Source organism: Nycticebus coucang, chromosome 8, assembly GCF_027406575.1.
Source record: "Nycticebus coucang isolate mNycCou1 chromosome 8, mNycCou1.pri, whole genome shotgun sequence".
NCBI lineage: Eukaryota > Metazoa > Chordata > Mammalia > Primates > Lorisidae > Nycticebus > Nycticebus coucang.
The window spans coordinates 105,469,553-105,497,444 of NC_069787.1; the positions used below are offsets into that span (position 1 = coordinate 105,469,553).

Sequence of the window (27,892 nt, forward strand, 5' to 3'; positions counted from 1 at the left end):
CCATAGCTCACCTTTCTTGGAAAAACAGAAGAGAAAAGACGGAAGGAGACAGCTAGCTGGCTCCGTGCCTTCTTCAACTCTCTTTTTGTTATTGTGATAAAATATACATACATAAAATTTACTATCTTAACCATTTTTTAGTATTAGTTCAATGTTATTAAATATGTTCATAACCTTGTGCATCTCCATGGCATCCATCTCCATGACTCTTTCCATACTGTAAAACTGAAACTCTATACCCATTTAACTCCCTATTCCCTCCTCCTACCAGTAACCACCATTCTACTTTGCCTCTGATTTCTAAGTATCTCATATAAGTGGAATCATACAGTATTTGTCTTTTGTGACTGATTTGTTTTTCTTAGCATGATGTCCTCATAACGTTCACTTACAATGTATGAGTCAGAGTCTCCTACCTGATATGGCTGAATATAAGTATATACCACATTATATGTATATACCACATTTTGCTTATCCATTCATCTCTCTAACCTATGCTTTTCTTTTAAGCCAACTCTAACCTGAGGAAAAAATTTAATTTAGGAAGATGACTGTCCCAAACTGAGAGGCTGCTACATTATAAAGAACCTTTGCTATGAGGCCTCAAAGATCTCATGTAGTTTCTCAGTTTCGATCCTGAAACTGCAGTGTAAATCTCTGAAGCACTGCTAAAAATTCATGAGTTACTTCAATGGCAGAAATAACTGATTTGAAATAATTTCCTGTTGGTTATCCTCAGAATAATTATAAAGCTAATTCCTCAGAATATTCTAATTATAAAGCAATAACCAAAATCCACAGAGAACTCAATAGATCAACAAAAGAAGAGCAAGCAATCCCATTTATTACTGGGCAAGAGACATGAAGAGAAACTTCTCCAAAGAAGATAGATGAATGGCCAACAAACACCTGAAAAAAATGTTCCTTGTCCCTAATTATCAGAGAAATGCAAATCAAAACCACCTTGAGATATCAACCCTAGTGAGAATGGCCCACATCACAAAGTCCCAAAGCTGCAGGTGCCGGCATAGATGTGGAGAGAAGGGAACACTTGTACACTACTGGTGGGATTGCAAACTAATGCAGCCTCTTTGAAAAGATACATGGAGAATCCTCAAACGGCTAAGGGTAGATCTTCCATTTGATCCTGCAATCCCATTAATAGGTATCGACTCAGAAGAAAAGAAATCATTTTACCATAAGGACATTTGCACTAAAATGTTTATCAAAGCTCAATTCATAATTGCCAAGATGTAGAATCAACCCAAGTGCCCATCAACACATGAATGGATTAATAAACTGTGGTATATGTATACCACAGAATACTATTGAGCCATAAAAAATGATAGACTTTATATCTTTTGTACTAACGTGGAAGGAGTTGGAGAATATTCTACTTAGTAAAGTATCATAAGAATGGAAAAGTGTCCAATGTACTCAATATTAATATGAAACCAGTAGACAAATACACTTCCATATAAGAGAGGAACAATTAAATTCAAGTGGGGGTGGAGGGACGGGGAAGAGGAGAGAAGAGAGGGAGACTAGTGTGCTCTCCCTCATAAGCACTATGTGAGGGTATATAGTACACCTCCTGGGTGAGGGGCACAACAACAACTTGGATTTTACCTAAGAAATGCAAATAACATAACCTAATTGTCTGTACCTTCAGATTACTCTGAAAAAAAAAAAAAACAAACTCTCTGAATTATAGTACTTGGGTGCTATAATTCAGAGAGATTATTAGTGTCCTCCAGACTTATCTGCATCATTCACTTGGAATTCATCAGAGGTGATCTATTTTTACTGCCTTCAATTCTTCTAATGAGATATCATACATGATTGCTTAAATTTTCTTTCATATTTGAGTATATTTTGCCTCTTCAATTAGTCTAAATCTCATATTCACCTTTTCTGATACCTCCCATAATGCTTTGAACACAGTAAACTATAACCATCCATTAATTTGATTCTTTCCTTTGCCTTCTTCCTCTCTTCTGGTCTTTTCTCTTAGGAAAAGGAGCTTTTTCTAGTCCATCTCTTCTGAAAAGGAGAAAAGTGGAGTAAACACTGTTCTTTACCACTGGGAAAACCCCCTGACAAACAATGATTGGGGAAATGCCTTGATTTATACAGTTAATCACTATTTCACCCTTTTCTGAGATATACACTGGAGGAATTCAGAGCTATAAAATAGGCTATTAATCTAGCATTGTCACTCAGTAAAAATATTTATATATTATATAACTCTGAGTACTATATAATAAGGGAAGTAGAAATTAGGATGAATGTGAAAATTTTTCATCAGTTACAGGCATGTTTTCATTATAATTTTTAAAAAATATAACATTACCACTCCCATTTTGTCTTGGAATATATTATCTTGCTTCATTCTTTTAACAAATATTAATTGAGCACTCATTTTATATATATATAAAAATATATATATATATCAGGATCCTTGGGACATATCAGAGGAAAATAATACAAAACTTTGTCCTTGGCTCGGTGCCTATAGCTCAGTAAGTAGGGCGCCAGCTACATACACCGGAGGCTGGCGGGTTTGAGCCCAGGCCTGCTAAACAACAATGACCACTGCAACCAAAAAATAGCCAGGTGTTGTGGCAGGCACGTGTAGTCCCAGTTACTTGGGAGGCTAAAGCAAGAGAATTGTTTAAGCCCAAGAGTTAGAGGTTGCTGTGAGCTGTGATGCCACAGCACTCTACCAAGGGTGACATAGTGAGACTCTGTCACAAACAAACAAACAACTTTGTCCTCGTGGAGCCTACACATTCTTAACAGATATCTTCTGCATCATTTCTATTGCATGTAATAAGGTTTCTGTTGACAAACAATTTAATCGTATCTTCATTAACACAGGTAGTGTTGTGTGTGACAGTCACTGGAAAACCTAAAGTTTCAAGGGCACAGAAATTAAATACTACTGACTTTAGCAATGGACCTTTCAGTAAACTAGCCAACAAAACCTGAAAAACCCTGAAACTATGCAATAAGGAGCACATAATAACTTTACAGAGGGAACAAATTTTAATCTTCCATGAATAGACAGGATGGGTAAGAGTAGGGTTGGCTGCTAGCTGACTATTATCCTGCTCTAGAGAATAGACATGAAGATAAGCTCAGTTCTGGGAGAAGAAAAATGATTCAAAATATAAAGAGATAGAAGATATCCTTCATTATAATGAAATGAAGGATAAGACATTATGTGAAGAGAAATAAAGGCCAGGCAGGGATGCAGAGAGAAGGGAACACTCATGCACTGTTGGTAGGACTGCAAACTAGTACAACTCCTACAGAAAAGAGTATGGAGATTACTCAAAGAACTAAAAGCAGACCTACCTTTTCACCTTGTAATCCCACTACTAGGTATTTGCCCAAATGAAAAAAAGACATTTTACCACAAGGACATTTGCACTCAAATGTTTATAGCAGCTCCATTGATAATTGCAAAGGTGTGGAATCAACCCAAGTGCCCATCAACCCATGAATGGATTAACAAACTGTGCTATATGTATACCATGGAAAACTATTCAGGCATAAAAAATAATGGAGACTTTATGTCTTTTGTGTTTACCTCAAAGGATTTAGAAAGCATTCTCCTAAGTAAAGTATCACAAGATTAGAAAAAGCATCACATGTACTCAATACCACCTTAAAACTAGGAGATTAACAATCACAGACCCACATGAGAGAAAAACTCAATTCAATTCAAGAAGGGGCAAGTGGGGAGGGGATTTAGTAAGTTCCCACCCAACGGATACAATGCATGGACATATGGCATACTCCCTGGGTGTAGGACACAACTACAACTCAAACTTTAACCTTACATGTGTAAACTATATAACCTAGTGGTTTCATATTAACCTGAAATTTAAAAAAAGAAAGAAGGATCAGGAAAAATATGTAGCATGGAAATACCAATAGGAGGAAGATGACGGTAGAATAGGGAAGGGCCTAGATGTACAAAGTGCATCCACTATAGATTTTCAATGAAGGAACAGGCCTAAAAATTTTCTTGTTTGATAAAACTTCCAAGAAGATAAAGCTGACAGCAATGATGACATTAAATAGTACTTAAAATAGACAGGTAAGTAAGAAGATTACAGTTTTAGATAAGCTAATAAGCTTTTTCAGCTTCACAGTTAAGAAAAACAGAAAAATTAAGCCAAATCCTATTAATAAAGCCAAAAGAATCCAGATGTTTGAAGCAAGTAACAGTCAACCCCTTACCTTCAATGATGTCAGTTGATCTGCCCACATTTCTATTACTGGAACAAGATGCTCAAATCCACAATCTTGAACAAGATCTTTATTAAAATTTGGGGCTCCTCCTTTGCTCTGTTTATAAATTATTACTGGAGCTCTTGGATTGTGAATAATTGAATTGATGCTACACAGCACCTTTAAAAAAAGACATATGTTAGTCAAAATGTTTATCACATTCCTACAAAGTGATATACATATGTTAAAGGAATGCTTTATGTGTCAGTATAACATCATTCTCAGAGTTAATAATTTTAGGTATTAAGAAGATCTTAAATGAGATCTACACTTGTAATTTTTTTGTAATATAGTAGTTTCATTAACATGTTAAATATGTAAGTTCTATTGAAAACTTTTGCAGAAAAATTAAAAATGAATTAGACTTGAAAATAGTTATGAATGACTTATTATAATCCACATAGAGAATAATCACTTAGCCTTAGTTACAGTCTCCACATTTCCCTATTTCTGCCTTCTCATATTTAAGCTAAATAGGATGTTAAAAGAGACTTTTGCTATTGCTCTTAACTTTAGCTGAAGTTCAAAGTGAGAATGAATAATGAAGTCCCAAACATTTTAAAGAGAAGTTCTTTTTTTTTTGTAGAGACAGAATCTCACTCTATGGCCCTCGGTAGAGTGCCGTGGCCTCACACAGCTCACAGCAACCTCCAGCTCTTGGGCTTAAGCAATTCTCTTGCCTCAGCCTCCCAAGTAGCCGGGACTACAGGCGCCTGCCACAACGCCCGGCTATTTTTTGGTTGCAGTTTGGCCGGGGCCGGGTTTGAACCCGCCACCCTCGGTATATGGGGCCGGCGCCGCCCTAAAGAGAAGTTCTTAGCCTATCATGCAGTTCTCAGTCAGAGATGATTAAACTGACTCTAGACAGTAACAGACTAAAAAAATGTTAGTTTCATAAGACAGAACTCATCAGAAAAAGTGTCATTTAAAAAGACTATGTAGAGCTTCTAAAATGCTGTTGTTTTTCTTTTCTCCCCATAGAAAGCTATAACAAACAGGTCTTCTGAGAATTTGACTTCCAATGTTTATTTATAAACAGTTTTTTATTGCTGTTTTAGTTTAGGAGAGTGTATTTCAATATCTTGAAATATTGTATTTCTATTATATTTAAACTCATCTATGAATGCATTTATCCTCCACTAAATTATGAATGAGAGTGGAAATACAGTCCTTCTTTTCTCCCTGCCTCACACCAAAGGTAAGGAAGGTGGCAAGGGAACTTTTGAAAGAGATCAAGGAGCTAGTACAACCTGAGCTCCGTAAGATCACAGGACAATCTCCATGAGTAGTGAATCAAGTGGGATTTACAGGTATGTCTAGAAGCATGTGCCCATACTTTGTAGCATATTATCTGCAAAAATGGCTGTAATTATTTCTCTTATGTTTTCGTTCCTTTGTGGTGTTGACTCTGAGGTTCTCCCTTCAAGAAATGCAGTGTATTTCTGAACCCTTGAATCTGAGTTGGTTTTGGGCCTTGCTTTGGCCACAGAATGCTCTTGAAGGAAAGTCACGCCAGTTATAGCCAGGGTCTCAAGAGGCCTTGATCATGTTTCTTCTTCTGTTTGCACTCTGTTGTTGCCACATGGCCAAGTCCAGACAGGACTGGTAGATAATGACAGACACATGGCCTGCTCATCCCTATCACTCTTAGCCAATACCCACAGAGCTAACAGAAGCAAAGCCTTAACTGATCTGTATATCATAGCACATACATGGGTAACCCAGCCATTATCAACAGATATGCCTGGTTATCTAAGCATAATATTAAAGGGTTAGTATTTTATGTCACTATGTTTTATGATGGGTTTGTTACACAGCAAAAATGAACTGATACATTTATAAGCATAAAGATGGAACAGAGCAAGGAGAGGAGGCAGCAACAAGAGAATCCTGCCTTTTTCCATTGTAGTAAGAGTAAAAATATACTCAGTGGCCAAACACTTTGGAAGAGAGTCAAACTTTGTTTTCATGAAAAATAACTGCCTATTGGCTCAGTGCCCATAGCACAATGGTTATGGTGCCAGCCACATACACCAAGGCTGGCCAAAAAAAAAATAGCTGGGCATTGTGGAGGGCGCCTATAGTCCCAGCTACTTGGGAGGCTGAGGCAAGAGAATCACTTAAGCCCAGAAGTTGGAGGTTACTGTGAGCTATGACACCATGGCACTCTACCGAGGGCGACATAGTAAGACTATTTCAAATAATAATAACAACAACAACAATAATAATAATAATTGCCTAGGGCTAAAGGACCTCAGGGAAGTATCACTTTAAAACAAAAGGAAGGGGAGGGATTCATAAAAAGTCAGCTGCAAAATGCACTGCTTACAAAATGAATGGTACACTGCCAAGGTTCCTAGGTGATGGGAAAGGCATAACTAAACACACACAAGTGTGCCATGAAAGAGAAGCAGAGGCAATATTTGGTCATCAGCTGCACACAGGGCACCAGTATTAAAATATACCAGCACTAGTCAAGATACCCACCATCTACCTGATGCTGCCAATCCTGGAGAAGCCAATGCCCTAGCAGAGGACTAGAGGAAGTTTAGGAAAGAGAATAAACAGGACTTGTCCACAGCAGTACAGGTCAGACATGAGATGGAGTAGACATAAAGGAGAAGCCTTGAACTGGATGAGGAATTGACATTTTGATTGAGATTTGAAAGGACTTTTATTTTTCTAACTTGTTCATTATGAAAATTTTCAAGCACACACACAAATTAAAAATGTTAGTATCTATCTATCTATCTACCTTAGGGTCCTCCAGAGAAACAGAACCAACAGGATAAGTATGCATATATATGCATGTGTATACAATTTTAATACAGTATTTCCCTTTCTTAAAAATGTGCATACATTGTTGGTAACCTCTGTATATAGTTCCTCCTATATATGTGGTTCATTTTATATATAAGGAGCTTTATTATAAGTAAGGAATGGGTTCGTGCAATTATGGAAGCTGACAAACCCCAGATCTATAGTCAGTAATTCAAGACCCAGGAAAGCTAATGTGTAGTTACAATCTGAATGTGGGCAGGAAATGCTAATGTTTCATTTTGAGTCTGAAGGCAGAAAAAAACTGATGTCCCAGCTGGGAGGTGGTCAGGCAGGGGTTCCCTCTTACTCAGCCTTTTGTTCTATTCAGGACTTTGTTTGGTTTAGATGAGGCCAACTCACATTATGGAGAACAATCTGCCTTACTCAGTCTACAAATTCAAATGTTACTCACATACAGAAACACTCTCTCAGACACATCCAGGATAATGTTTAACCAAATATCTGGGCACCCTGTGGCCCATTCAAGTTCACACAAAATTAACCATCACAAACACCATATAATCACTGCCTAGGTTCAATAATTGTTAATATTTTGTCATATTAGTTCATCCTATATTTTTAGCTAAACCATTTGAAAAAAATGAAGACATCTTAACTCCTCACCTTGAAATAATGAAGCACTCATTTCTTAAAAGTAAGCATATTCTCCCACAAAATCATAACACCATTATCATACCTAAGAAAAAGATAATCCCTTAATATCACTGATGCTGGAATGAATTTTAAATATCTGAATATGTATGCTATTTGACCATAACCCTCTCCCCAGAGGTGATGAGTTCTATCTTATGTGTCATCTAAGGAGAGGAAAGGGAGACTCCAAATAGCATGTTAAAGAAAAAAGAATAAAACCATTTCCTATTTACCACCATCAAGTCCAGTCTATTTAACAAGTAGTAATACAAGTATAAAGATAAAATAGTATTTTTATCTTAAATCTTTGTCCTCAGTCATACTTCAAGCTATAACAAAATAGGTCTCTTAGCAATAACTTCAGATATTTAGAAGCTTTTAATGAAAAAATTAATTCCCTTCCACTGAATTATCACTGATAGCAGAGAATATTCTTCCTTATGACTGAACTACCTTCTGAAGATTGGCAGCATAAGATATATTATATATATAAGATATATTAACAATGGCTCAGTGCCCGTAGCTCAGTGGTTAAGGCACTGGCCACAATACACTGGGGCTGTTGGGTTCGAATCCAGCCCAGGCCTGCTAAACAAGAACAAGAACAACAACAACAAAATAGCCCAGTGTTGTGGTGGTGCCTGTAGTCCTAGCTACTTGGGAGGCTGAGGCAAGAGAATCGCTTCAGTCCAAGAATTTGAGGTTGCTGTGAGCTTGACGCCATGGCACTCTACTGAGGGCAACACAGTAAGACTCCATCTCAAAAAAAAAAAGATGTATTAACAATGAGGAAATCATAAAATGAGTTAAACAATTCTGAGAGAAATAAGAATAGAAAAAAGAAAGTAATTCATGTCATACACTATTCAGAGAGTTTTTAGATACTGATAAACTCTTGATATTAATTAAATAAAACCATTTTTAAGGGTCATCATTAGGAGGACAGAAAAAATTAAGATGAACTTTTGGCCGGTGCAGTGGCTCACACCTGTAATCCTACTACTCTGGGAGGAGGCCAAGACAGATGGACTCATTGATCTCAGGAGTTCCAGACCAGCCTGAGCAAGAGTGAGAACTCGTCTCTACTAAAAACAGAAACACTAGCCAGGTGTCATGGTGGGTGCCTATAATCCCAGCTACTTGGAAGGCTGAGGCAAAAGGATCTCTTGAGCCTGAGAGTTTGAGGTTGTTGTGAGCTATGATGATGCCACGGCACTCTACCTAGGGAATGACGACATCATCATAGCTCACAGCACTCTACCCAAAGTGACAGAGTAAGACTCTACGTCAAAAAACACACAAAAAAGATGAACTTTCTAACTTCCTGAAGATAAAAAAAAAAAAGGACAAAGAAGCATTAAACAAACTAGCAAATGTCAGGAAAAGTAAATACAACTAAAGGAAAAAGAATAAAAAACTATGTAAATGAAAAGCAGAAAGATGTCAGGTATAAAAGCAGAAATACGAGTTTGTCTCAAATCCATGATTTAATTTCCCTTTTAAAGGACAAAGCCTCTCAAATCAAGTCTAAGAAACAAAATAAAATGAAAGAAATCCAGTTCTATACTAGAACAAGAGAGATCTAAAACAAAACAGTTTTCAGAAAGGTGCCTGGATCCCATTCACATAAGCAATAAAAGTTATAACTAGGAGGGCGGCACCTGTGGCTCAGTCAGTAAGGCGCCGGCCCCATATACCGAGGGTGGCGGGTTCAAACCCAGCCCCGGCCGAACTGCAACAAAAAAATAGCCGGGCATTGTGGTGGGTGCCTGTAGTCCCAGCTGCTCGGGAGGCTGAGGCAAGAGAATTGCTTAAGCCCAGGAGTTGGAGGTTGCTGTGAGCTGTGTGAGGCCATGGCACTCTACCCAGGGCCATAAAGTGAAACTCTGTCTCTACAAAAAAAAAAAAAAAAAAAAAAGTTATAACTAGGAAATAATCCTATCAGGAAATATGCAAGAGGCAAGTTAAAAAATATAGAAACTTTATTGAAGGCTACACAGTAAGACCCAAATAAAATTAGAGACATATTTCTGAATGAGATGATTTACAACCATAAATAAAGGTGTCATTTTTCCAAATATTAGTCCACAAAGTCAATCCAATTTCAGTTCATCTCAATAGGATATATATATATTTATTTATTATTATTATTTTTTGAGACAGGGTATCATTATGTCACCCTCGGTAGAGTGCCGTAGAGTCACAGCTCACAGCAACCTCCAACTCTTGGGCTTAAGCGATTCTCTTGCCTCAGCCTCCCAAGTAACTGGGACTACAGGTGCCCACCACAATGCCTGGCTATCAATAGGATATATTTTTTAATTTGAAAACTAGTCATCCAGAAAAGTAAATGTGCTAAAAACATGGCTTAAGAAAAATTTTTAAAATAACAATGACAGGAGAGTTGCCCTAAAGGGTATCAAAACCTACTAAAAAACTCAGAAAAATTAATATGGAAATAGAGAAATGGAACAGACCATAGGGGTCTTCAAACTTTTTAAACAGGAGGCCAGTTCACTGTCCCTCAGACTGTTGGAAGGCCGGACTATAGTTTAAAAAAAAACTATGAACAAATTGCTATGCACACTGCACATACCTTATTTTGAAGTAAAAAAACAAAACAGGAACAAGGACAATCACACTGCTTCATGTGGCCCGCGGGCCGCAGTTTGAGGACCCCTGTTATGCATACAAAGGAATATGATCTATGATAAAAGTGTCACTTCAGTAAAGTAGAGAACAAAGTGCTCTACCAGAGACTGCAAACTCAAAGGAGAACCCAGGTACAAGCACAAATAAGTGAAGGGAGGATGGAGGGGCTGTGGCTAAAGGAAGACCACGTGCCCACATCTGACGGGGGAAAGGCACGACTCTGCTCTGATAACGACCATGTATGAATTTATTACCAGAACTTCTGGAGCATTAATAAAAACTAGAAAGAAGAACTTAAAATAAAATCCCTTAAGTTTGCAAATAATTGATAAATGATTTAAAATTTTGAAACCCTATGGGGGCCCAAAAAAATATGAGTGAAAGCCCAGTTCCTTTGCTAAACCACCAGTCTTAATTGCTCACCTATGTGGTGGGTGAATGGTCTATAAAACCAGTAAGGTTAGATTTCCTGCATCACACCACATAGAAAATTAAATTCCAGATGAACTATCTAAACAAAAATAAAACCCAATAAGGACACTAAGAAAACAGATTCACTTATATAATACTAATGGGAACAACAAAAGAATAGAAAAGGATATATCTTAAAGGAGGAAAGTAGGGAAAAGGATTACAAAATCTTTTAAAAATCATAGCATTTTTTATTATCCTGCTTTGAACTAGGCCAGAATCTCTTTCAGAGGTTAGACAAATTATAGGTTGAGCTACCTACCCTGTTTTTAGTCAAACAGGTGTGTCATGACAAAACAAGACAGAGTATAAGTATACACAAATTCAGGATACAAGTATTCCTTACCAGGTGATAACTTATACCGTGACTGAAATCAAGATTCATTACAAACACCAATCTTTTCAAGATTCAATACCTGAAAGTATCTCTGGTCAATTATGGCCTGTTGGTGGTTATATTTGCTGGGGTCATCTTTTATCTCTGTGTCCTCAGTCTTTTTATGACTAATAAGCTCTTGTAATCTAAAAGGGAAAAAAAATATCAAGATAACACAAAATGCCTTCCTAGACACTGGATTAAGAGAACAAACTAAGCCAATGATCCAGATACCCTCCCAGCAGCCTTACATTATTTTACTTGTGTGTGTGTGTGTGTGTATACACATGCATAAAGTTAAAAAAATTTAAGTCATATTGTCACTAGAAAACAAGAAGTTCCTCTCAATAGACTACATATTAGAAAGAATCACTAAAAGCAGAAGGTATCAGACTGAAAAAGTTCTAACCATCCCCCCACCTCACAAAAGATAGTACAGGAAAGAACTATGGCAAAGGATGGAAGCAACTTCTGTCCCAAGGTGCTGCAAGCTTAGTGGCTACAGGTAAAGGGAGCAAGAAATGTGGCCAGGGCAATTGGTTTGTGTACCGCAGCAGGAACAGGTATACAGTTGGGTTCATCTCTTCCTACTTGAACTGGTGAAAAAAAAAAAAAAAAAAGACAATAGTGATGCCTGGGCTAGTCAAGAGGGCATGGAGACCCCAGAGACCACCATCTCAGCACTGGCTATAACTCTGGGCCCAGAAACCTACATATAAGTTTATCAACACAGCAGCAAACCCTTGCCATTTTCCAGATTTCCTCAAAGACAGGCTGGGGTAGACATTCCTTTTCCTACCTCACAATGCCTTTGCAAATAGAACTATAGTGCCTGTTTACCTGTGGTTTCACTTTTTATGGTTTTAGCTACCTTAGGTCAATCAGGGTCCAAGAACATTAAATAGAAAACTCCAGAGATAAGCAATTCATAAGTTTTAAATTGCACACCATTCTGAGGAATGTGATGAAATTTCATGCTGTCCTACTCCATCTCACCCAGGATCCAATTCATCTCTTTGTCCAGCTTATCTATGCTGTATACACTGTCTGCCCCTTAGTCACTTAGTAATGATCTCAGTCATCAGATCAACTGTTGTGGTATTGCAATGCTTGCATTCAAGTAACCCTTATTTTAGTTAATAACGGCCCTAAATCACAAGAGTAGTGATTTGGATATGCCAAAGAGAAGCCAAAAATGCTCCGCTTAAGTGAAGAGGCAAAAGTTCTCAACTTGCTTAGGTAAGAAGGAAAAGGCATTAAATCTGTGGTAAGAAAACATGACCAGAAATAAGTTTCGACTAATGACAACTGGGCTCAGCACTACCCAAGGTCTCAGGCATCCACTAGAGATCTTAGAAGATGTCCCCTCTGGATAAGAGGAGACTGTCGCAGTCTCTTATTAAACCCACTTCAAATTAACTCTCTTGAGTATGTCACCATCTTCCTGCTAGGACCTCAACCAATTAAATTCACTTCATGACTCATTAATGACCAACATTGCTTCTGACTTCCTTTCTTCTCCAGTCACATGTATTGCCCCTGGTCACCACTCAGTTGCTATTCTCTGGTAAGTATTAATGCACACTCAAGCCAAATTAAGAAATGGAGTTAGTTTAAAGGAATTAGCTATAGGTAAGTAGTCCACCTTCTTCTAGTGAAAAGACAGCAATGCTACAATAACAGAAAAATTATCTAACTCAGTTTCTCGGTAAGAGCTAAGATCAATCCTATGAGTGCACACGTGTCTCCCCCTTCTCTCTACTGAAGGGCGCCCTCATGGGGCTCTGTTTTCACAACATCCGAAAAGAGCTGAATAGACATAAAGGAAAATGTACATTCTTCTCTTTTACAGTGACTAGTCTATAAACTGAAAACTGCCTTTTAGAACTTGCCGTTTACAGTCTTGAAGAGTTCCTAAATGCAACTGGGAGTGGGTGGGTAGTGTAAGCTTCATGCCTCAGTTCTTGCCCAAAACCATATCTAAAGGGCAGAAACACTGACAAGATCACAACAATCACCTATCTCCAAAAGAAAGACAGGACACTTCTGTTATCAGCCTGTCACTAACTCAGAAAAGAAACAGATGTAGCAGAGTCACACAGCCACTTCTGTTATCAATTGATGGCAATCACCATTTTTTTTCTTTCTCTTTGTCCCCATAAAAACAGCAAGCTGCTTGGTCTCAGGGGCTGGCAACCGCCTTCTCTTTCTTTGGGATGCCATGCCATCTCCCTGCTCTCTTTATTTCTCCCTTTCCCCCCTTTCTCTCTCACTCTCTTCCTCTCCTTCTCCTAAACTTTTTTATTTTTACATATCTTAATCTCTGTGAGAGAAATGTTTCTCCACCTATGCTGTGAGTTTATCCTAAGTCTCCATCCTAACATCTAGGAGATACAAAGAACTTACAATCCATCTTTCAATTGACTTTCACCTATTTACCACAGTCACATCTTGATACTTCATAGTTCTATATAACGGCAGTACCATGAGCATTTTATCTAGAACACAAAAGGACATAGAGAAGCTAATATGATCTGTAAAGTGAATAGAAGTAAACTGATCTACCTGAATTTAAATGTTATTTAACCTTTACTCATGTGAAAATGTTCAACTTATCTATAAATTGTTTGCAAATCAATACACCATGGATCTACGATATTTCAGCTGTCAGCACAATAACCTAAATATATAATTGCATGTATTAATTATAGGCATTCTGAAGAATGAAATGTGATTCTATTAAGATGAATTAAGAAATACCCTGACTTAATGATGACAATAACTAAAAGTTATTGGGAACCTGATAATAACTAATATTTACTGAGAGCCTTTTCTATGTAGGAAATTCTTCCAAGCACTTTACAGGTATTAACTCACTTAATCCCATTGCTTTTCTTTTCTTTTTTTTTGAGACAGAATCTCACTATGTCGGCCTGGGTAGAGTGCTGTGGCGTCACAACTCACAGCAACTTCCAACTCTTGGGCTTAAGATATCCTCTTGTCTCAGCCTCCCAAGTGGCTGGGATGACAGGTGCCCACCACAATGCCTGGCTATTTTTTTGTTGTAGTTGTCATTGTTGTTTAGCAGGCCCAGGCCGGGTATGAACCCGCCAGCCTCGGTGTATGTGGCTGGCGCTTTAGCTGCTGAGCTACAGGTGCTAAGCCCCCATTGTTTTCCTAATTTATAGATGATTAGTAAAAGGCGAGGAATAGTGGGAAACAATAAATTTCTGGCATAATATACTACTACTGACAAACTTCACATTCTGTAAAATCACATAAGATCACAGGACTCAGGAGAACAGTCATATTAGAAATCAGACTACTTACAACTGAAGTGATTTTGGAAGTAGAAAACTATCATAAATAATAATTGGTACCTCAGGAGTTAAGTTAGATAGCCCAAACCTGTCTGGAGGTGGCCGCAGGGGATATTAAAATTGCATAGACAACATAAAGGAAATGTTGGCTGGAGGATGCCAGGGCAATAAAAACTGAAGGGAGCCCTGAGCTGAAGAAGCTGAAGTTAAAATGGGCAAAGGAGGAAGTGCCACTTGCCTCCACCCTAGAGTACATCTAATGCCAGAGTCTGGGGAGGAGCCCAGTGTACAGTAGCTTGTTTAAAATTTTCTTAAAATAAGGTGAAAAAGCACTTACTTGCCTATTTACTAGTAAAGGGTTTCCCCTCGCTGAAGTCTCTAATACCACTGCTGTTATTCTAGCATCTTTGGTCTAGGAAAAACCATATGTGAACAATGCAACTTCTATGTTATATTGCTACTGCTATTTTCTATTTGCATATGTCCTTTTTTATTTTAATTTTTTACCTTAAAATATTTACATATGTCTTAATTGTGTTTTAGAAACCTGCTGCAGCGTATTAGGCTATACTCAGAAATATACTAGAGCAGCCAGATGGGGCCTGGAGTATATAAAAATCCCCTCAAGACTGGCTAAGGGGTACTTTACATGCTTAGTAGAGGTATTTGGGACATGTAGCCAGTCAGCATCAGTAGCTGTGTATCTTTGTGGACTTGGAGAAGCCAGAAAACTGCACCTCGAACTTCAAATATGTTGTATTATATCCTGTTTTGCATAGCCATCTTCCTAAAATACACTTCTATAAGCAGAAACTTTATAGCTTTTAACTGTGTTCTGTGGGAGCCTTTCCGTGATTTCACAGTGGAGGGAGATACATGCTGAAGATGAGGAATAAGTTAAAAAGTAGACTGCCAGTTTTGTTATTTAAAAAATCACACTAATTTTGTATAAAAGAAAAGAAAAATATCAGCATCCCTCCTCCCCAAAACTCCTTATGCAAAAGGGAAGGAAAAGCCCTCAGGCTTCTGTGAAGGACTGGCCCACAGATTACTCATTAAGGAGATTCCTTGTTGGCCTCCGAGGAAATTGTAACTTGAGATATACAGGCTAAGTCCAGGTCCTAAACCTAAAGTCTGTTCAATTCTATACAAATAATGAATTACAAGCTTTTCCTTTGGATAAAGACAATTTAAAGGTATATAACAGACTGTATCTACCTGGCAATAAAAATGTTGGGACTCCTTTTTGTCTTTGCAATCTTTCTAGCAGAATGCCTGTAATGCACCGCATGCTCTGGTTGAATTCAGTTACAAAACTGATTCTTCTTTCCTACATTTGTAGAGAGGATTCACTGGATTGACAGGGGATTTTATTTTTAATTACTTTCCCAACATCATATTACTTTGAAAAAATATGCTACCTCTGGAAATAGAAAATAGAAGTTTTTAAAGTTTTACCTTAAGGCTGGGCACGGTAGCTCATGCCTGTAATCCTAGCACTCTGGGAGGATGAAGAGGGAGGATCGTTTGAGCTCAGGAGTTCGAGACCAGCCTGAGCAACAGCAAGACCCCGTCTCTACAAAAAATAGAAAACTTAGCTGGGCGTGGTGGGACATGCCAGCTACCCAGGAGGCTAAGGCAGGAGAATCACTTGAACCCAGGAGTTTGAGGTTGCTGTGAACTATGATCGCACCGCTGCACTGTAGCCAGGACAACAGAGCAAGAACTTGTCTTAAAACAAAAACAAAAACTTTACCCTGAAAAAAAATTTGGATAGGTGTTTTGTTTGGTTCTAATTATTAGTGTGGTGGTAAAAAGAAAGCTTTGGAGTCAGAATAATGTAGTGATAAAGCAGAAGAGTAAGGTTTAGAGAATCTGAGTGCAGCCATTCTGGCTGATATCAGACCCTAAACAACATGATGAGAGAAGTCAACTGGCCCAGGACCCTCCAGGATGATTGAATTACTAAGATGGATGCCGTACAAACTGTTTGCACTTACCTGACTGTGGGCTTACAATTGACCTTTATGGCCTGACCTCAAAACGACACTGGTCACCTATGGCTATTTCACATTTAAGGGATTTTGAACATTTGAACATTTAAGGGATCAAAATCCCAGATCTGTTATCTGTTTCTCAATAAACTTTTTGTCATTAGTTGGGTTATTCTCAAACTCTTCCCAGCATGAAGCCAAGAACCCGCCTGGTAAGTTCAGGGGGCTTTTCTCCCTTCTTTGGGTCACCCCCTGCATCAAGAATGATTGGGTAAGGATCTGATTTCTATTCAAGTCCTTCCACATACCATCTATGTGATGTGGAACATTCCGAAATCTGTTTCCACATCTAGATACTATAAACTTTCTAAACTAAAACAACAAAAAATACTTTTAAAATCACAAAAACACAAACCATTTCTTTCAAATTTAGCATAAAAAGACTCTGAATCACAATTTTAGGGGACAATAAGTCACTCTAAGGACAAGAGCCTAAATGAACAAAATATACACATAAACACAGACTATTCTCATTATTTGTGATCGTCATGTTGAAGTCATCATGAATACTGACTTAGCAAATACTAAACCTTTGCATAGGTCCTAGGGGAAATATAGGGTCAAGTTCTTGAAAACCTCTGTCATGTTTTCCTCAACTGATCAACATATAACCTAGTTTTATGTGTGTTTCTATTTAAAGACACCTTATTTAAAATATACTGTTGATTCATTAACACTGAACTCAGGGCCAACAGCACTTTACAGCTCATGCCTGAATGAGGTTTATCTAATACGTATATTTTTTCCATAAGGCACCTTATAACCTTCTTGTTGTAGGGACACTAGACAGCACTTCAGCACTACACTCAAGGGGCTATTTTATAAAAATCACTAACAAAAAGCAGAAAAAGGCAAATAAAAGTGGTACCAAATAGATGGCCAAAGGTCATTTGTTTACATTATGAGAGCTGAAACAAACATGCGGAGTATCATCTTCTTTGACAGATCAAAATGTGTGTTGGATGATTCAAAATTTTTTTGCCACTCTGCACGTCTACAAATGACTGAAAGTTCTGTATTGATTTGCAGATTATAAATAAGTCTGCAAGGCAGGCAAATTCACAAACATGGAATCTGCAAATAATGAGAGCAGACTATGTATCTCTATGTGTGTGTAAAATGCATACACAAATGTGTGTATCTTCACTTATACACTTGGAGTCGGTGGGTTTCCTTCTCCTCTTTTTACCACCCCTCATCCTTCTTTTCCCAGCTGCTTCTCTTTCAATTTCCCATCTCATTAATAGTACCAATAACTACCTACCCTGTTTCCCTGAAAATAAGACAGTGTCTTATATTAAGGTGTGCTCCCAAAGATGCGCTAGGTCTTATTTTCAGGGGACGTCTTATCTTTCCTGTGAGTAGGTCTTATTTTTGGAGGATGTCTTATTTTCGGGGAAACAGGGTAGTTGTTCAAGCCTAAAACTTAGGAGATTTTTGATTCTTTTTTTCCCTCAACTCCTTATATTAAATCCATCATGAAATCCTATTAGCTCTGCCTCCAGTATTCTCCGATTCCAAACATTTCTCTCACCTCCACTACTGCCACCTTTCACTATATTACCACCACCTCTAGTCCAAACTCACACAAAAGCTACTCCTCCACTACTTTATATTTAGTATTTATATTATATTGAAATTGTCTTTTTTTCATTATACTTTTCCCTTTGTGTAATCTCTAAGAAGGCAGGGAACTTTTCTATTCGGTTTACACCGCTACACCAGTGCCAAGAATACCAAGCAGACAGTAGAAAGTACTATAGTTACTCCAAATGACAATTAATAGTAGGAAGGGAATAATTATTCATTAAATAATGAATGTATCCTTTCCAAACCTTCTACTTCTCTTTTCTTCTTTAGTTCTCCTTCCCTACTATCTTAATTTAACATAATATGTAATTCCTGGATGCCCATAATACTTGCTTTCATTGTGATATGTGCTGCTATTGGAAGAAAAAAACAAAACTGTCACTGAAAATTAAATCAGATACGCTAAACAACTGACAATACATTTAATGTACATTCTAATGCAAAGCTTCCAAAATATTTCATCCCAGTGCTCCCCAAACTACTTTCTCAAATCTCATTCCCTTGAATCAAAGAGTACACCAGATAATTTTCAAAAAGTATCATCACTATTTAAGATCAAGAGGTGGAAACACCTCTGAGCACTTGCTTTTCAAAGCCAGGAAATGTACAAGTGGTGGATTTCTTTTGGTACTTTTATAGTGTGATGAGGCTCAGTTTAAAATTTTTAGATCAAGACTACCAAAATTTCGAGGCTTGACACCTCTTATTTCATTGATTCTCTAGCAAACTTCCAAATATAATTATCTATTTAAAATCTTTGTCCTTTATTATACCAGGTAACTACCTTTTTCTTGTTCTCACTTACAATGAATAAACATACAGCCAAATCCAACACGGTAGAAATTGCTTTTAAACTTTGGAACCAGGATTACCTGTTTTTAATGTCATTTCCCCCATCGTCCTGATAATTCCAAGCCAAGGTCACTATGAGGTAGCATGAGATGAACTGATAAGTAATGAAAATAAATAATGAAATACAAAACCCTAATAAAAGCAGTAACTTTGGTAAAACATAATTACTTGATGCTTTTCTTAAGGGCCTTTTCCAGTTTCTTCACCTGCTGCTTATAAAGTCTTAATTCATGTTGTGTAGGCCTGTAGAAAATAAATCATGTTGAATGCATTCAATCTGCTGAATAAAACTATAAAAGTACTTAATAATAAACAAAACAGAATATGTCACAAATATGCTTATTAAAATTCTTAAAATATTTTATGACTGTTAATGGGGTGTTTACTATCTATTTAAATTTCTTCTACAATGTAATTTTTTATTCAAAACCTTTTATTTACTTTTTGTTGTTGTTAATCTATGTTTTTATAGTAATCTATATCTTTATAGACAAAAATAGAGGACACTATAACGAATCCATTTCAAGTCTTTTTTAACTAAAACATCATACATATAATTAAAACTCCGTATGTCCCTCATTAATATCATTCCTCTCCTCCTCATACCATAGGTAGCCATTATCCTAAATCCATTATTCACTATTCCCATGGAGGTTTTTAAATTTTTACTACATATTTATATAACCATAAATTTGCATATATAACCATAAATTTCAAAATCACTTAGAGTAAATTTCAAATGTCTTCGCCACAGAAAATAAATATTTGAGGTGATGGACATGTTAATCAGTCTGATTTAATTATTCCATATTGTATTAATAAATCATAGTAAAACTTTGTACCCTATAAATATTTATAACTATAATTTGTCAGTTTGGAATTAAAAATATATTAAAAATTATGCTGAGTGAAAGAAGAAATGAATAAATATTGTGTAGTTCCATTTACATAAAGCATAAGAAACACAAACTAATGTGCAATGACAGAAAGTCTATCAATGGTTGTCTGAAGCAAATGCAAGAGGAATAGGACAAGAAGAAGGGATTACAAAGGGACAAGAGAAAGCTTTTAGGGTATTATCTTGACTGTGATTGTTAGAGGGATTATTTCCATTGTAATTCTCACAGATATATACATATCTCAGAGATATGTATATATGCCAAAACTTATCAAATTGTGCACTTTAAGTATGTGCAGAGTATTGTACATCAGTTATAATCCAACAAAGCTTTTTTTTTTTTTGGCCACGGCCGGGTTCGAATCTGCCACCCCCGGTATATGGGGCCGGCACCCTACTCCTTGAGCCACAGGTGCCTCCCCAACAAAACTATTTTTTATTTTATTTTTATTTATTTATTTTTTATTATTAAATCATAGCTGTGTACATTAATGCGATCAGGGGGCACCATACTGGTTTTGTAGACCGTTTGACACATTTTCATCACACTGGTTAACATAGCCTTCCTGGCATTTTCTTAGTTATTGTGTTAAGACAAAACTATTTTTTTTCAAAACAACTGAATCTACTCAGACTTCTTAGCCAGTTTCATCCACTTCAGTGCAGACTCCTGTTTTCTCATTTATATCCCTTACCTACTCTTGTGTTCCTGTTCCATCACTTACCATGAGAGATAATTGACTCAAATAAGTGTAAGAGTGTGAGGTATCCAAGATTAGTTTTAGAGTAAAGAGGCTAGAATGATTCATTTAATATTCTAAATTCCAATGTTTGTACTTTTCTTTCTTTTTTTTTTTTTTTTTTTTTTAGTCAGGGTCTCAAGCTGTCACCCTAGGCACAGTGCTATGGCACCATAGCTCACCGCAACCTCCAACTCTTGGGCTCAAGCGAGTCCCTTGCCTCAGTTTTTCTATTTTTAGTAGACAGAGTCTTGCTTTTATTCAGGCTGATCTTGAACAGGTGAGCTCAAGCACCCACCCGCCTCAGCCTCCCAGAGTGCTAGGATTACAGGTTTGAGCCACTGCACCCCGCACATTTTTACTTTTCAAAGAATAAAGAAAAATTACATAAGTTTCTCTCACCTGGTTTCCAAATCTTTTTGGAGGTTCAGTTTCTCACTTAAAAGTATATCAATCTTAGATTTTGATTCCTGGAGTTGATTCTGTAATGACTGTAACACATTTCACAGAAAGATAATAAATTTTCCTGGAAAACTATTTTACTTCATAAAGAAGCATTTTTTAGTTATGCAGTCCCTCTTACCGTTAGGAGGCTTTTGTAAGTTGGTGAGGGATCCAAATTTCTGTAGTCTTTTTCTTCTTCTGACTGACTATCATCATCTTTATATTGCCTATAAAAATATACATGCAGTGTGTGTCATATGAAAAAACTATCTTCAAAGAAAAATCTCCAGCTAACAAAAATTAAACCAATCTAATGAGGGCTTAATAACCTAAACATGAATTAAAATTAATCCAAATTTCCTATTTGTTCGCATACAGCAATGGTTCTCAACCTTCCCAATGCCTCCGAATGCCACGACCCTTTAATTACAGTTCCTAATGTTGTGGTGACCCCCCCAACCATAAAATTATTTTTGTTGCTATTTCATAACTGTAATTTTGCTACTGTTATAAACCGTAATGTAAATATCTGATATGCATTATGTATTTTCATTGTTACAAAGGGGTTGCGACCCACAGGTTGAGAACCGCTGTCATAGAGAATAATGAATGGCATTAGAAAACTACTACCTAATATATCAGTATATACAGTATCTGAAGATAATAGACTAAAAGTTACAACTCATATTCAGTTTGGACCACGTAGGATTTGTTTGGAATACTGAATTAACTATGAACACTAAAAGCCCTATTTCATTTATAAATCTTGGCTTCTCTTAGAAAGTCACCTCATCTATACACAAGGGGCTCACATTCCTTTATGACAGCACCTGGCTAGAGCTGTATATAGTAACTGCCTCTTTTAGGACAGATGGGGCACAACTCTCCCATTTGCTGTAGTCCCCAACTAACCTGCTTCATTATTTCCACTATTTTCCTGATTCTGTGAGTATAAGAGTTTATAACTGTCAAGCCATGAAATTCTTCATTTTCCTTCTCTTTACTCTTACATACTGTGATGACTAATTTTATGTGCCAAACAGTACCTGGCTGTTTGTTCAAATACCAGTCTAGAGTTGCTATAAGGTATTATATTTTTAAGTATAATTGACATTGAAATCAAAAGACTTTGAGTAAAGCAGATTACCCTTCATAATGCAGATAGGCCTTATTTAATCAGCTGAAGGCCTCAAGAGGAAAGACTAAGATCCCCTGAGGAATTCTGCCTCTAGATTGCCTTCAGCTTCAAGATTGAAAACATCAACTCTTCCTTGGGTCTCCAGCCTGCCTCCCAAATTTTGAATTTGCCAGTTCATAACTGTGTAAGTCAATTCCTTAAAATAATCTCTCTATATACATGTCCTTTTGGTGTTGTTTCTTTTGAGAAACCGTCCTAATACACATAACTATAACCCCACCAACCTGTTCTTTGCATTTAAGGAAAAAGTACCTTCTTTCCCAGGCAACTGATATTTCCTTGTTCATTTACAGATTACTCCTGCTCACCACTTTAGTGACTGCTCTCCATAGATTATCCACCCTGCTGATAAACATACTTAAAAAGCCCTTAAACTCCAGGCAGACTGGCTTAACTAATTAAGGTTAAGTTATATAGGTTCTTAATTAAGACACAGGTTCTTGCTATGTTGCCCACTCAAACTGGCCTTGAACTCCTGGGCTCAAGCAATCCTCCCACCACACTCTCCCAAGTATCTGGGATTATAGGCATGCATATAGCAAGTCTTACACTTTTATATCTATGCCCTTTTGCTCATAACATCTAAGCAATCTAAAATGACTTCTTTTTTTCTTTGTGCTTTTCCAAATTTCACCTTTACTTTAAACTCAAGCACAGTCTACATCTGCTTTATAAAGGCTTCCCTGGTCACTCCATCCAAAACTTGCTCCTTTTAAATTCCTACAGTACTTATTGTCTGTACAATTTTTTGTAATTGCTCAATTATGACACTTTTTCTTAAATGTTTTACTTATTTTTACTGGCATTGTTTTTAGTGTCATTCTTTTTCCAGAACTAGAAAATATCTTCTGCTATTTCTTTTCTCTTTATTTCAGATTAATATGAGGATACAACCATAGGGATACATAATTTACACACATAGATAAAAATCAGAGTTGTAGTTGTATCCTACACCCAGCGAGTGTGCCATCTACCTATGCATTGTACCCACTGGGTGGAAAACATGCAATGCTTTGTTTTTCCAATCTTGAGATACTTTACTTAGGTTCTCCAAATCCATTTAGGTTCTTACAAAAGATACAATATCTTTTTCATGGCTGGATAGTATTCCATAGTATATATATGCCACATTTTATTAATCCATTCATGTGTTCCCACATCTTTGTGATTGTCGATTATGCTCCTATAAACATTTGAGTGCAAATGTCCTTATGGTAAAATGCCTTTTTTTCTTTTGGGTAGATACCTAGTAATAGAATTGAGGGTCAAAATGGTAGGTCTACTTTTAGTTCTTTGAAGAATCTCCATATTTCTTTCCCTAGAGGCTGTACTAGTTTTCAGTCCAACAAACAGTCCGTAAGTGTTCCCTTCTCTCCACACCCAAGCCAGCAACTGTTGCTTTGGGACTTTGTGATGTGGTTTTAATTTGCATTTCTATGATGATTAGAGATGAGCATTTTTTCATGTGTTTATTGGCCATTCTTCTGTCCTCATGAGAAAAAGTTTCTGTCCGTGTCTCTTGCCCAATTTTTTAATGGAGTTGTTTGCTCTGTGTTTTGTTGATATGCTTGAATTTATTAGCAAATTCTGGTGATCAGCCCTTTGTTGGATTTGTAGCATGAAAACATCTTCTCCCATTCTGAAGGTTGTCTTTTTGCTTTGTGTATTATGTTCTTAGCTGTGCAAAAAAAACATTTTCGCTTGATCAGGTCCAATTGATTTATTTTTGTTGTTGCATAATTGCTAGTGGGGTATTCTTCGTAAATTCTTTCCATAGGCCAATAAGATCAAGAGTTTTTCTCACACTATCTTCTAGTGTTTTTATTGTTTTGTGTCTTAGTTTTAGATCTTTTATCCATTGCGAGTTAATTTTGGTAAGGTGTAAGAGGTGCAGGTCCAGTTTCACTCTCTTATATATGGTTAACTAGTTCTCCCAGCACTATTTATTAAACAGGGATTCTTGTCCCTAGTGAATGCTTTTGTTTGCTTGGTCAAGGATTAGATGGCTGTATGAGACTGGTTTCATCTCTGGATTCTCTATTCTGTTCCAGAGATTTATGTCCCTATTTTTAAGCTGATACCATGCTGTTTTGATCACTACCAGTATAACCTGAAGTCTGGCAAGATGATGCCTCCTGATTTATTCTTATTTTGTAGGCTAATTAAGGGTTATTCTGGTTCCAGAATAAACTTATTTATTCAAGAACTTCAAAGTATGACATTGGTATTTTAATGGGTGCATTAAATCTGTTGATTGCTTTTTGTAGCACAGACATTTTAACAATACTGATTCTCCCTGGGCACAGTGGCTCATGCCTGTAATCTTAGCACTCTGAGAGGTCGAGGTTGAGGGAGATGGATCACTTGAGCTCAAGAGTTTGAGACCAGCCTGAGTAAGAATGAGACCCCATCTCTACTAAAAAATAGAAAAACTGGATGAGCATTGTGGTGGGCACTTGTAGTCCCAGCTACTCAGGAGGCTGAGGCAAGAGGATTGCTTGAGCTCAAGGGTTTGAGGTTGCTGTGAGCTGTGATGCCACAGTACACTACCAGGGTGACAGAGTGAGATTCTGCCTAAAAAACAAAAAAAAATTAATTCTAAGCCATGAGCATAATACATAATATGTACTTTTGTTAATATTCTCTGCTATTTCTTTTCTCCGTGATTCATAACTCTTTCTGTAGAGATCCTTCACATTCTTTGTTAGATACATTCCGAGGTATTTCATTTTGTTTCATACTACTATGAAGGACAGTGTATCTTTGATTTGATTCTCAGCTTATAGTGTCATTTTTTTAGTCTCGTATTATTCTTCTTAATTATTAATATATTTACATTTTATCTCCCTTTTTAGACTGTAACTCCTATAAGGTAAGGATCCTGTCCAAAATTTCCTATCTTTATAGAATCTATCTAGCACCACACCATATAAAATAGTTCCATCTGGAAGTCAGAAGGTCCCTGAAGTTACCTGATACCATGCTGCTTTCTGAACAGAATGAAGGAGTTACTTTTGTCTCTAACTTTTTTTCTCTTCCTTTCTTTCCTTTCTTTTCTTCCTTTCTTTCTTTTTTTTTTTTTTTTTTTTGAGACAGACTCTCTCTCTGTTGTCCAGTATAGAGTGCTATGGCATCAGCCTAGCTCACAGCAACCTCAAACTGTGATCCTCTGGCTTTAGCTTCTTGAGTAGCTGGCAATACAGGTGCTCACCACAATACCCAACTACTTTTTCTATTTTTAGTAGAGATGGGGTCTCACTCTTGCTCAAGCTGATCTCAAACTCCTGAGCTCAAGTGATCATCCCGCCTTGACCTCCCAGACTGCTAGAATTACAAGCATGAGCCACTTCGCCCAGCCCATTAGTTGCTTTTTTCTTTTCTTTCCTCCCTCTCTCCCTTCCTTTATTTATTTTTTTTATTATTTTTTATTTTTGAGTCCTCAAAGTACTAGAAAGAATCAGCCACTGCTGTCTTCGAACTTCTGGAGTTACTATTCTTGGGGCAAGAATACTAACATAAGCTTCATGAAAGTGGGAAATTTTTCTACTTTGCTTATTACAGATTCCTAACTACCTAAAACAGAACATGGCACAAAATAGGGGCTCAAATAAATATTTGTTGAAAGAACTGTTCCATCTACAAATAATAACACAGAATAACTACACATTTAGTGATCTCATAGTCGCATTTTAGATTAGGTTAACTGAAGACCATTGTTATTTATTCTTATTTTTCTTGTTTTTTTATCAACATAAAAATTATCAATGAGATTATTTTACAATTTGTTTTTACACACCATCCTTATTTCTTTATTCAGTGGTAAGATGTGTGTTTTAATCTATATGCTTGGTTTTTCATTGACGTTTTATCTTTATCTCATAAATCTGCTTACTAATTAGGGTACACTTTGGTAGACAGCTAATCTAATTTTATACATTTTGTGGATATATTTAGTAACTATTCAGTGGCTAGATGACATCAGTAGAACAAATGATACTACTTGAACAAAATAAAAGGAAATACCCTTTCTGCTCTGACCAATAGTTTTCTAATTATTAAATATACATTTTAAAATGACATTTTAACATTAGTAAAATACAGTTTTTGAGATCTTTATAAAAAAGATGTTCCTAGTGATTTATTAGGTAGATTTCTGTAACATACTTAGTTTCAAAATGCTATAAAAACTTTTAATATAATTCATTATTAGATAATAACGTTAAAAATTATAATATAGGATTATTCATACCTTCGTATATGTATTTTTCTAATTTTAGATTCATAGTAATCAATCAGGCAAAGCAATCTAGAAAACAAAATATACTGAATTATTTTCAAAATGAGGTATTGGAGCATCTTTTAGTCTCTCTACATAATTTCAAATTACAGTGATAAAAATAAGTACAGATTATCTGGAGGCTTAAAAAATTTAAGTGATTCTTATCAGAAGCAAACATTATAGTATCATATATTTTATATTAATTTCAAAGTATAGATCTATAAATAACCAAACATTGTATCTCAACATAGTAAATGCATGTTCTCCTGTCCTAACAGTTCTACCTCTAGAAATATCTCCCACAGAAATATCTGCCAAAGGATGAAACTCATTATGATGCACAAAGTTGTTCACTGCGCTGTTATTTTTAACAGTGAAAAATCTGAAACAATTTACCTGTCCTTCAACAGGGGAAAGGTTAAATAAATAATGGCACATCTATGCTATGGAAAATAATGAAACATTAGAAGAAGTAATATGAATTTATATGCCCTAATAAGGACTGATGAAGGAAAAAAATGAACTAGTTTTAATCAAATGTATATTATTCTACTTTTATCAAAAAAAAAGTTTCATGTGAGTTTGTATGTGTATTGAAAAAGAACTCCATGGGTTCTTAACTGGAGAACAATATTGTAACCTAGGGAGTGTGTGGAAGGGCAGTGTTGGGGAGGGGGCAGAATGCTAAATGTTTGCCAATGAATATGACATCACTTCACAATGAATTGTTCCACTCAAAATGCCAATAGCACCACTGTTAAGAAACAATAGAAAGGACACACACCAAACTGCTAAGCAGGAATGAGGAAGGCAAGCAGGTCTGTAACATTTTACTTTATATACATTAATACTGTTTGAATTTTTATAAGCATGTACATTGTATTGCTTTTATAATTTAAAAAATCATGAGGGAAAAATAAAATAACACTATGCTTTTACATGTTACTCTTTTTAAAGGAATAATTTATACTGTTTCCCTCCTATCTTGGGAAACTATTACCTACCCATCCCCTTTCTCAGACCTAATCCAGCCATTTGTGCTTTTAATATAATTTTTTAATTTCTTTCTTTCTCATTAAGCTTTCCCCATCTCAACATACACAAACTTTCACATTATCCTGAAAATATGTTTTAATTTTCTTTATATTCTACACAAACCCTCTCATCTCTTACTTCTGTCTTGTTCTACCATTTAATTTCATTTATTCAGAGTCATTGTTACCAATTACCTTTAATAAACTT

At 36.5% G+C, this 27,892-nt stretch overlaps 1 protein-coding gene across 3 annotated transcripts in view; it reads right to left on the minus strand.

Moving 5' to 3' along the window:
* CEP70 (centrosomal protein 70) overlaps positions 1-27,892 on the minus strand; it is an 80,339-nt gene that overhangs the window by 7,745 nt on the left and 44,702 nt on the right. For all 3 annotated transcript variants that reach the window (XM_053598907.1, XM_053598906.1, XM_053598905.1), the window contains 6 exons: positions 26,621-26,677; positions 21,313-21,400; positions 21,132-21,220; positions 19,260-19,334; positions 11,316-11,421; positions 4,252-4,422 (listed from right to left, as the gene is read on the minus strand). In XM_053598907.1, coding sequence (XP_053454882.1) covers positions 4,252-4,422; positions 11,316-11,421; positions 19,260-19,334; positions 21,132-21,220; positions 21,313-21,400; positions 26,621-26,677 — 586 coding nt within the window. The remainder of the gene's footprint in view (positions 1-4,251; positions 4,423-11,315; positions 11,422-19,259; positions 19,335-21,131; positions 21,221-21,312; positions 21,401-26,620; positions 26,678-27,892) is intronic.